Source organism: Procambarus clarkii, chromosome 21 (genome assembly GCF_040958095.1).
Source record: "Procambarus clarkii isolate CNS0578487 chromosome 21, FALCON_Pclarkii_2.0, whole genome shotgun sequence".
In the NCBI taxonomy this organism is placed as follows: Eukaryota; Metazoa; Arthropoda; class Malacostraca; order Decapoda; family Cambaridae; genus Procambarus; species Procambarus clarkii.
Genome location: NC_091170.1, coordinates 41473086 through 41484830, shown reverse-complemented (window position 1 = coordinate 41484830; position 11745 = coordinate 41473086). Strand labels below are relative to the sequence as shown.

Here is an 11745-nt window from a genome sequence, read left to right as displayed (position 1 = left end):
CTTCAGTGGTTAAGTGTTTAATATCACACAAGTTTCTATAGACGCTATCTTACCCTGTCAAAGTAGGAGAGACATAGGTGTATATATATATATATATATATATATATATATATATATATATATATATATATATATATATATATATATATATATATATATATATATATAATGTGGATATGTGTATGTATATGTGTATATATGTATAAGGATGTGTATTTGTATACAGGATATGTGGAAGCTGTAAAAAGACACCTCGAACACTGTTAATGTAGGACAGACGTAAATCTGTGTATTTATGTATGTGGGTTAGATTAGCATGTTAAAATCATAACAATCACGTTTTGTGGTTGATTGTTTATTAAATCACTGAATTATATGTGTAACAGATCTCTAACCCTGTCCATGGAGGACAGAACAAAATGTGTAAATGCTGATTAGCATTGTAAATGTGTGGCCACGTCTGTGGTAGAAAAAACCTTCTTCTGCCCTCTCATCTTCTCTTCTTTCCCTCTCTCTTCCCCTCTTCCCTCCCTCCCTCTCTCTCTCCCTCCCTCCCTCTCTGTCTCACAACATGCAATATCTCGGTAAACTAATAATATAACCACAACGTTATTTTTACAATTACTTTATTGCAACATTGAAAAAAACGTAGTTAAACTCGTTACTAAAAGCGTTGTTACTCAGCTGTGTTACGAGGAGCCGAAAACTTGTCGAAAAACAAACGCCCATTTCATATTTCATAGGAGTCGTAATATGAGCCGATGATACTATTGAAAAATGTAGGGCACAAGGAGAGCCCCCGACCTGCCTATGACAATCACTTACCACCAATGTGTCATCCAGAAAAGTTGAGTTAAGTCTGAACAAATCCACAAGAGCCGTGACGAGGATTCGAACCTGCGTCCGGGAGCATCCCAGACGCTACCTTAATCGACTGAGCTACGACATGGTCAAAATGTTCATGTTCATTTGATGCATCACGTTATTGTGATTTCTGTGTGTAGTGAGTTAGGCCTCCAACCACGGACACACAAACAGTCCATCGAAGCTTGGCGGTAGAAAAAAGCACAATATGTTTAAGCTTCCTTCCAAACATAAATATATATATTTTCTCAAATTTCCTTCAAAACCACGAAAGCTCAGTTAAGAGCTATAGCTTAACTACAAAAAAAGCAAAACAAATATTTTGCAGCACAATATATATTAAGTGGAGAGCGAGGACAATTAACACGACAACGCGAACCATGCAAGTAACAACCAACGCTGAAAATTACATTATCATAAACAGGTTTTGGAAATGAGTTTATAAAATCAGTTTCTTGATTACATTTACAACGCGACCTGGACAAGTACTGCCAATAAAGCCACACCAACACTGCGGCTCGGGCCAAACTATTTAGACAGTTGTAATAACAGTTGTACCAGTCTGGACATGTCGAGAATTACGCTCTACATAAACAAATAAGTCGAACTTCCAGTGGTACATGCATACTTTTTGTTGACATTGAACAGCCACAGCCAGTTACAACCATAGCCACAACCACAGCCAGTTACAACCACAGCCAGTTACAACCATAGCCACAACCACAGCCAGTTACAACCATCGCCACAACCACAGCCAGTTACAACCATAGCCACAACCACAGCCAGTTACAACCACAGCCAGTTACAACCATAGCCACAACCACAGCCAGTTACAACCATAGCCACAACCACAGCCAGTTACAACCATCGCCACAACCACAGCCAGTTACAACCATAGCCACAACCACAGCCAGTTACAACCACAGCCAGTTACAACCACAGCCAGTTACAAACACATCCAGTTACAAACACATCCAGTTACAACCACAGTCAGTTACAACCACAGTCAGTTACAACCACAGCCAGTTACAACCACAGTCAGTTACAACCACAGCCAGTTACAACCACAGCCAGTTACAACCACATCCAGTTACAAACACATCCAGTTACAACCACAGCCAGTTACAACCACAGCCAGTTACAACCACAGCCAGTTACAACCACAGCCAGTCACAACCACAGCCAGTCACAACCACAGCCAGTTACAACCACAGCCAGTCACAACTACAGCCAGTCACAACCACAGCCAGTCACAACCACAGCCAGTTACAACCACAGCCAGTGACAATCACAGCCAGTTACAACCACAGCCAGTCACAACTACAGCCAGTTACAACCGCAGCCAGTTACAACCACAGCCAGTCACAACCACAGCCAGTCACAACCACAGCCAGTCACAACCAAAAAAAATACTCATATAATAAATATTTAACATTAGGCCAACACTTTCATATCCAGAATTAACACATTAACACAACCACACACACACACACACACACACAGTAGTGTTACCACGCCCGTATTCAGCCGTGTTAACACACATGTATCCAGCATTATAAAATGTTAAATGCTATTTATAATATTAACAAGAGCATAACACCAGCAGAAAGTCAGCGCCATTAACGTTGTCAGCGGTACTGAGGGGCGATGTGTATAGTGGAAAGTATTAACTAGATGTATCTTCTGGACCGCAGGGTTCAGAAACGGCACGAAACCACGTGAGACTGATTGGTTGAACGAATACCAAGGACAATGCGTTGCCGTGAAGCAATTGGAGGAAATAATGCGAATGACGTTATGGTGGTGAGCGCATACGCACGCGTGGATATATGCGTGCACGCGCGCACGAAACTAGCATAATTGTGTGATTTGTTAAATGGTTTTTAAGGGTCAACAGATGTGCACGGGTGCGCGCGCGCATATACTCACCAGCAAACATACATACACACACACACACACACACACACAGGTGGGGCCTAGTAGCCTGGTGGATAGAGCGCAGGACTCGCAATTCTGTGGCGCGGGTTCAATTCCCGCACCAGACAGAAACAAATGGGCAAAGTTTCTTTCACCCTGAATGCCCCTGTTACCTAGCAGTAAATAGGTACCTGGGAGTTAGTCAGCTGTCACGGGCTGCTTCCTGGTGTGTGTGTGTGTGGCGAAAAAAAAGTAGTTAGTAAACAGTTGATTGACAGTTGAGAGGCTGGCCGAAAGAGCAAAGCTCAACCCCCGCAAACACAACTAGGTGAATACACACACACACAAACACACATAAGAAGGTGGTGGAGGCCAAAACCGTCAGTAGGTTCAAAGCGTTATATGACAAAGAGTAGATGTATATAAGCCAACATAACACATACGCAAACAAACGATACATACACTTATGTCAACCCATGGTGGACAGGCCACCGAACTTTCAAACCTCCTCTCTCTCTACACCCGCATCCTCTTCCTGAATTTCATCCCCCATCCTTTCCAATCCCTTTGGACATCAAAGCAATGACAAAGAGTACAGGGAAGACGGAACACCACGAGCGTAGCTCTCACACAACACAAAATAAAAACCCTAAGGAATAATATTTATTAATTGAAAAATAAATAATAAAAATGACAATGATACATAACCGAGGCAGTAAAATGGCCTCCTTACTGAAGCAGTTTAAGAGTTGGTCTGGCAGCATGCTTCACATTACTATACATATAAAACTACAATATGCCCAGTAAAGACTTTATTTATGATGCTGGTTAATTTGGGTCAAACGTTTACTGCGGTCGGCAGGTGATGTGTAGCTCTGCTGAGCTACAGAGGTTGTAGCTAGGGGTTGAGCTGAGGGTTGAGCTCTGCTCTTTCGGCCGCCTCTCAACTGTCAATCACTCAACTGTTACTAACTACTTAATTTTTTTTCCACACACACACACACGCACGCACGCACGCACGCACGCACGCGCACGCACGCGCGCGCACACACACACACACGTGATTGTGCGAAGAAAGCTAGTGGAACATCTGGAGCGAAAGAACTTTGTAGCACAGCATCAACATGGGTTCAGAGATGGCAAGTCCTGCCTCACAGGGTTACTTGAATTCTACGACCAGGCAACAAAAATCAGAAAAGAAAGAAAGGGGTGGGCAGACTGCATGTTTTTGGATTGCCAGAAAGACTTTTGTACAGTACCACACAAGAGGCTAGTGAAAAAGCTGGAGATGCAGGCTGGAGTGAAAGGGAAGGTACTCCATTGGATAAAGGAGTACCTAAGCAACAGGAGACAACGAGTCAGTGTGAGGGGTGAGGTCTCAGATTGGCGAGACGTTACAAATGGAGTCCCGCAGGGGTCAGTCCTTGGACCTATACTGTTTCTGATATATGTAAATGATCTCCCAGAGGGAATTGACTCGTTTCTCTCAATGTTTGCTGATGATGCAAAAATTATGAGGACGATTGAAACAGAGGATGATAGTAGGAGACTACAAGATGACCTAGACAGACTGAATGAATGGTCCAACAAATGGCTGCTAAAGTTCAACCCGAATAAATGCAAAGTAATGAAACTAGGCGGTGAAAACATGAGGCTAGACACAGGATATAGAATGGGAGATGAAGTACTTAATGAAACGGAGAGAGAAAGATAAAGGAGTTAATACCACACCAAACCTGTCTCCTGAAGCCCACATAAAGAGAATAACGTCTGCGGCATATGCGAGGCTGGCTAACATCAGAACAGCCTTCAGGAACCCGTGTAAGGAATCATTCAGAATCTTGTATACCACATATCCTGGAGTATGCGGCCCCAGCACGGAGCCCGTACCTTGTCAAGCACAAGCCGAAGCTGGAAAAAGTTCAGAGGAATGCCACTGGACTTGTCCCAGAACTAAGAGGCATGAGTTACGAGAAAATGCACCTTACGACACTGCAAGACAGAAGAGTAAGGGGAGACATGATCACTACCTACAAAATCCTCAGGGGAATCGACAGGGTAGACAAGGATAAACTATTCAACACTGGTGGTACGCGAACAAGGGGACACAGGTGGAAACTGAGTACCCACATGAGCCACAGGGCCGTTAGGAAGAACTTTTTCAGTGTCAGAGAAGTTAACAGGTGGAATGCATTAGGCAGTGATGTGGTGGAGGCTGACTCCATACACAGTTTCAAATGTAGATATGATAGAGCCCAGTAGGCTCAGGATTCTGTACACCAGTTGATTGACAGTTGAGAGGCGGGACCAAATAGCCAAAGTTCAACACCCGCAAGCACAAATAGGTGAGTACAATAGGTGAGTACACACACACACACACACACACACACACACACACACACACACACACACACACACAGAGGAAGCAGCTCGTAACAGTTGTCTAACTCCCAGGTACCTATTTACTGCAGGTAACAGGGTCATCAGGGTGAAAGAAACTATGCCCATTTGTTTCCGCCGACAACCGGGACCGAACCCGGACCCTGGGATTACGAGTACCAAGCGCTGGCTATTCGGCCCCCCCATATACGGCCCTGTGTGCGTGCGCGCGCGCGTGTGCGTGTGCGTGTGCGTGTGCGTGTGTGTGTGTGTGTGTGTGTGTGTGTGTGTGTGTGTGTGTGTGTGTGTGTGTGTCATATTATCATGTTCTCTTCGTCTGCTACAACGTACAAAATACAGCGCTAACCTAACCTAACCTAACCTCCCAGTGAATAGAAAACGTGAATATTTGTGAGCTGTTAATTTTCACAGTACCTCAAGATTCGTGCGTAGAGGACAATAGCATACAAAATGAGACGTATTAGTTGAGAGGACGAGTTGGTGTATTATTAATGCGGGAGGCAGCCTCAAGTATTACCCTGGAGCACAAGCCTCAAGTATTACCCCGGAGCACCAGCCCCAAGTATTACCCCGGAGCACCAGCCTCAAGTATTACCCCGGAGCACCAGCCCCAAGTATTACCCCGGAGCACCAGCCCCAAGTACTACCCCGGAGCACAAGCCTCAAGTATTACCCCGGAGCACCAGCCTCAAGTATCACCCCGGAGCACCAGCCCCAAGTACTACCCCGGAGCACAAGCCTCAAGTATTACCCCGGAGCACCAGCCTCAAGTATTACCCTGGAGCACAAGCCTCAAGTATTACCCCGGAGCACCAGGCCCAAGTATTACCCCGGAGCACCAGCCCCAAGTATTACCCCGGAGCACCAGCCCCAAGTATTACCCCGGAGCACCAGGCCCAAGTATTACCCCGGAACACCAGCCCCAAGTATTACCCCGGAGCACCAGCCCCAAGTATTACCCCGGAGCACCAGCCCCAAGTATTACCCCGGAGCACCAGGCCCAAGTATTACCCCGGAGCACCAGCCCCAAGTATTACCCCGGAGCACCAGCCCCAAGTATTACCCCGGAGCACCAGGCCCAAGTATTACCCCGGAACACCAGCCCCAAGTATTACCCCGGAGCACCAGCCCCAAGTATTACCCCGGAGCACCAGCCCCAAGTATTACCCCGGAGCACCAGCCCCAAGTATTACCCCGGAACACCAGCCCCAAGTATTACCCCGGAGCACCAGCCCCAAGTATTACCCCGGAACACCAGCCCCAAGTATTACCCCGGAGCACCAGCCCCAAGTATTACCCCGGAACACCAGCCCCAAGTATTACCCCGGAACACCAGCCCCAAGTATTACCCCGGAGCACCAGCCCCAAGTATTACCCCGGAACACCAGCCCCAAGTATTACCCCGGAGCACCAGCCCCAAGTATTACCCCGGAACACCAGCCCCAAGTATTACCCCGGAACACCAGCCCCAAGTATTACCCCGGAACAAGCGTTGACGAGGTATTTGTCTGACTGGGACCGTCTCCAATATTTACACAGGCTCGCTTCCAGTCATTAAGAAACCATCAACTTTTTATGTGATTTTTTCTATAACATTATCAGTGTGGAGGGAGACCACCGGTGGCCCTGGGGGTGGCCATGGTCGTGGCCCTGGTCGTGGCCCAGGGGGTGGCCTTGGTCGTGGCCCCTGGTCGTGGCCCAGAGGGTGGCCTTGGTCGTGGCCCCTGGTCGTGGCCCTGGTCGTGGCCCCTGGTCGTGGCCCTGGTCGTGGCCCTGGGGGTGGCCTTGGTCGTGGCCCCTGGGGGTGGCCTTGGTCGTGGCCTTGGTCGTGGCCCTGGTCGTGGCCTTGGTCGTGACCCTGGTCGTGGCCTTGGTCGTGGCCCTGGGGGTAACCTTGGTCGTGGCCCTGGTCGTGGCCCTGGTCGTGGCCCATGGTCGTGGCCTTGGTCGTGGCCCTGATCGTGGCCCTGGGGGTGGACTTGGTCGTGGCCCTGGTCGTGGCCCTGGGGGTGGCCTTGGTCGTGGCCCTGGTCGTGGCCCTGGGGGTGGCCTTGGTCGTGGCCCTGGTCGTGGCCCTGGGGGTGGCCTTGGTCGTGGCCCTGGTCGTGGCCCTGGGGGTGGCCTTGGTCGTGGCCCTGGTCGTGGCCCTGGGGGTGGCCTTGGTCGTGGCCCTGGTCGTGGCCCTGGGGTGGCCTTGGTCGTGGCCCTGGGGGTGGCCTAGGTCGTGGCCCTGGTCGTGGCCCAGGGGGTGGCCTTGGTCGTGGCCCTGGTCGTGGCCCTGGAGGTGGCCTTGGTCGTGGCCCTGGGGGTGGCCCTGGGGGTGGCCCTGGTCGTGGCCCTGGTCGTGGCCCTGGTCGTGGCCCTGGTCGTGGCCCCTGGTTGTGGCCCCTGGTCGTAGCCCCTGGTCGTGGCCCTGGGGGTGGCCTTGGTCGTGGCCCTGGGGGTGGCCTTGGTCGTGGCCTTGGTCATAGCCCGATTCACCCGTGGTGGCCCACCCCGGGTGAGTCGGACACCATCTGGTGGCCACCCCGGGTGAGACACACACACCAGGTGGTGGCCACCCCGGGTGAGACACACACACCAGGTGGTGGCCACCCCGGGTGAGACACACACACCAGATGGTGGCCACCCCGGATGAGACAGACACACCAGGTGGTGGCCACCCCGGGTGAGACACACACACCAGGTGGTGGCCACCCCGGGTGAGACACACACACCAGGTGGTGGCCACCCCGGGTGAGACAGACACACCATCTGGTGGCCACCCCGGGTGAGACACACACACCAGGTGGTGGCCACCCCGGGTGAGACAGACACACCATCTGGTGGCCACCCCGGGTGAGACACACACACCAGGTGGTGGCCACCCCGGGTGAGACACACACACCAGGTGATGGCCACCCCGGGTGAGACACACACACCAGGTGGTGGCCACCCCGGGTGAGACACACACACCAGGTGGTGGCCACCCCGGGTGAGACACACACACCAGGTGGTGGCCACCCCGGGTGAGACACACACACCAGGTGGTGGCCACCCCGGGTGAGACACACACACCAGGTGGTGGCCACCCCGGGTGAGACACACACACCAGGTGGTGGCCACCCCGGGTGAGACACACACACCAGGTGGTGGCCACCCCGGGTGAGACACACACACCAGGTGGTGGCCACCCCGGGTGAGACACACACCAGGTGGTGGCCACCCCGGGTGAGACAGACACACCAGGTGGTGGCCACCCCGGGTGAGACACACACACCAGGTGGTGGCCACCCCGGGTGAGACACACACACCAGGTGGTAGCCACCCCGGGTGAGACACACACACCAGGTGGTAGCCACCCCGGGTGAGACACACACACCAGGTGGTGGCCACCCCGGGTGAGACAGACACACCAGGTGGTGGCCACCCCGGGTGAGACACACACACCAGGTGGTGGCCACCCCGGGTGAGACAGACATACCAGGTGGTGGCCACCCCGGGTGAGACAGACACACCAGGTGGTGGCCACCCCGGGTGAGACAGACACACCAGGTGGTGGCCACCCCGGGTGAGACAGACACACCAGGTGGTGGCCACCCCGGGTGAGACACACACACCAGGTGGTGGCCACCCCGGGTGAGACACACACACCAGGTGGTGGCCACCCCGGGTGAGACAGACACACCCGGGGTGGCGCCTATAGCAGCCATACAAAATAAAGCTAAAACCTCAACTTCAATATTCCCAGGCTTAGTATAGCACATATATATACTATATTAGGCCTCAGATAACGTGTATTAGGCCTAAGATGGTCAGGCCAGGTTTGATTAGCAACATATATAAAAACTTTCCCAGTTTAAGTTCAGTAACACAACAGTCTACTGTCTCCGTCACGACATAATTGTACTATGGTCCTCATCGGTGCTGTAAGTACTTTCATGTTAGGAGGATGGATGACACACTAACTCCCTGGTACATATTTACTGCTAGGTGAACAGAGGCATCAGTTCACCTAGCAGTTTTGTTTTCGTTTCTTTTTTTCGTTGAGGCATCAGGGGTGAAAGAAACTCTGTCCATTTGTTTCTGCCTCGGCCCGGAATAGAACCCGGGTCCTTAGGACTACGACCAATCGAGCGTTGTCCACACACCACGAGGCCCCTACATACACATGCAATGTGCGTGCGTGCGTGTGTGTGTGTGTGTGTGTGTGTGTGTGTGTGTGTGTGTGTGTGTGTGTGTGTGTGTGTGTGTGTGTGTGTGTGTGTATTCATCTAGTTGTGCTTGCGGGGGTTGAGCTCTGGCTCTTTCGTCCCGCCTCTCAACTGTCAATCAACTGATGGGCATATTCCTGAGCCTAGTGGGCTCTATCATATTGAGATATATACAAGAGTTGTTGCATTCTTGTACAGCCACTAGTACGCGTAGCGTTTCGGGCAGGTCCCTGCAATACGATCCCCGCCGCGAAGAATCGTTGTTACAACCAAGTACTCATTTTACTGTTGAGTTAAACAGAGGCTACAGTTAAGGATTTGAGCCTAGTAAATTCTCCCCGGCCAGGATACGAACCCATGAAAAAAGCGTTCGCGGAACGCCAGGCGAGTGTCGTACCACTACACCACGGAGACAAAACTATCTACATTTGAAACTGTGTATGGAGTCAGCCTCCACCACATCACTGCCTAATACATTCCATCTGTTAACTACCCTGACACTGAAAAAAGTCTAGGTGTGTGCCTACACTTAGATGTGCTTGCAGGATTGAGCTTTCTCAGTTAAGGGATTTTCAAACCATTTCTCATTAGTTTTGCAAGCATCTGCAAACATTGATATTAAAGAGGCAATTTCCTCTGTCAGGACGTTGATATATATATATATACTGTATTAGAAACACGATGGGACCTAGATCCGACCCTTGTGGTGCTCTACCCGTAAGTTATCTTCACTGTGATACCTCTCCCTCACTATAACCCTTTGCTTCCTGCCTGAGAGATGCTCTCTAACCCACCTTAGGACTCTTCCAGATATGCCAGCTTGCTTTTCTAGTTTGAGTAGAAGTCTTTCATGTGGGACCGTATCAAATGCTTCCTGGCAGTCAAGGAATATGCAGTCTGCCCATCCCTGTATCTTGTTTGATTTCAGTCGTCTTGTTGTATTACTCTAGGAAGTTTGTCAAGCAGGATTTTCTTTTACAAAAACCATGCTGGTGCCCTGACACAAAACTGATCTGTTCTCAATGTTCTACTAGCATACTTCGCCCCAGAGGGAGCCGGTCGGCTGAGCGGACAGCACGCTTTACTTGTGATCCTGTGGTCCTGGGTTCGATCCCAGGCGCCGGCGAGAAACATTGGGCAGAGTTTCTTTCACCCTATGCCCCTGTTACCTAGCAGTAAAATAGGTAGCTGGGTGTTAGTCATCTGTCACGGGCTGCTTCCTGGGGGGTGGAGGCCTGAGTCGAGGACCGGGCCGCGGGGACACTAAAAAGCCCCGAAATCATCTCAAGATAACCAGTCTCTCTAGCAACTTGCAGAGGACACTTGTTAATGATACGGGCCAGGAGTTTAACAGTTGCTGTTCTTCCTCTTTCTTGTAGCTTGATACCACATTAGCCATTTTCCACCAGCCATCAAGTTGTTCCCTTTTCTAGAGGGGAATCAAATATTACAGCAAGTGGCCTGCACTTTTAGTATCCAAAGCGATATTTTGTCTGGACCCCACGGCTTTTGTCATATCCGGTTCCTGCAGTTCCTTCTTCTATTGACACTTATTTCAGTGAGGCTTGCATGTGGAACTGACCGTTCAGTTTGGGCTCTAAGCTCAAATCAGGTTCTAGGTTGAATTCTTCCTGAAATCCTTTGTCAAGGTCCTCACACAGCTGGTAATAATTGTCGGTGTTATCTTCCTCTTGATATGACTATGGAGCAGTGTTGGTTCTGGCTTAGAATTGTATGTGATGCCATTCTCGTACTGCTTCTCTGCCACTCTTCTAGTTTATGTGTACTCATTTCCAGCCTCTTTGTATACAGTGTGTGTGAGTGTGTGTGAGTGTGTGTGTGTGTGTGTGTGTGTGTGTGTGTGTGTGTGTGTGTGTGTGTGTGTGTGTGTGTGTGTGTGTGTACGAGTGCGTGCATGCGCACGCGTGTGTACAACATAAAACATGCACCAATGAAGGTAAAACAGCCCTGCACACAACCAAGGAGTACCAACAGTTAGACGAAACATTAATCACACTCTTGCCACATATATAACAGTAAATGGACCGTGAGCCAGTGTTGTAGAACTTACTGCTAATTAACCCAGTCAGGTGACACAACACTGGTAGTGACCAGGTGACACAACACTGGTAGTTGGCCAGGTGACACAACACAGGTAGTTGGCCAGGTGACACAACACTGGCAGTGGCCAGGTGACAACACTGGTAGTGGCCAGGTGACACAACACAGGTAGTTGGCCAGGTGATACAACACTGGCAGTGGCCAGGTAACACAACAATGAGAGGGACCAGGTGACATGACTAGTAGTGACGAGGTGACATGGCGTCACATGATGCCCAACAGTCATGACATGCCATCAATCACACAACAT

The 11745-nt window shown here is 50.4% G+C and overlaps 1 protein-coding gene across 1 annotated transcript; it reads left to right on the top strand.

Moving 5' to 3' along the window:
• Window positions 1–5672: 5672 nt before the first annotated feature.
• LOC123760701 (uncharacterized) lies at window positions 5673–6677 on the top strand. Its single transcript, XM_045746485.2, has one exon. The coding sequence runs from the start codon at window positions 5673–5675 to the stop codon at window positions 6675–6677; it is 1005 nt and encodes a 334-aa protein (XP_045602441.2).
• The last annotated feature ends 5068 nt before the right edge of the window (window positions 6678–11745 follow it).

Excerpts from the sequence above, each read along its gene's own strand:
- LOC123760701 (XM_045746485.2), top strand. The coding sequence starts at position 5,673 with ATGCGGGAGGCAGCCTCAAGTATTACCCTGGAGCACAAGCCTCAAGTA.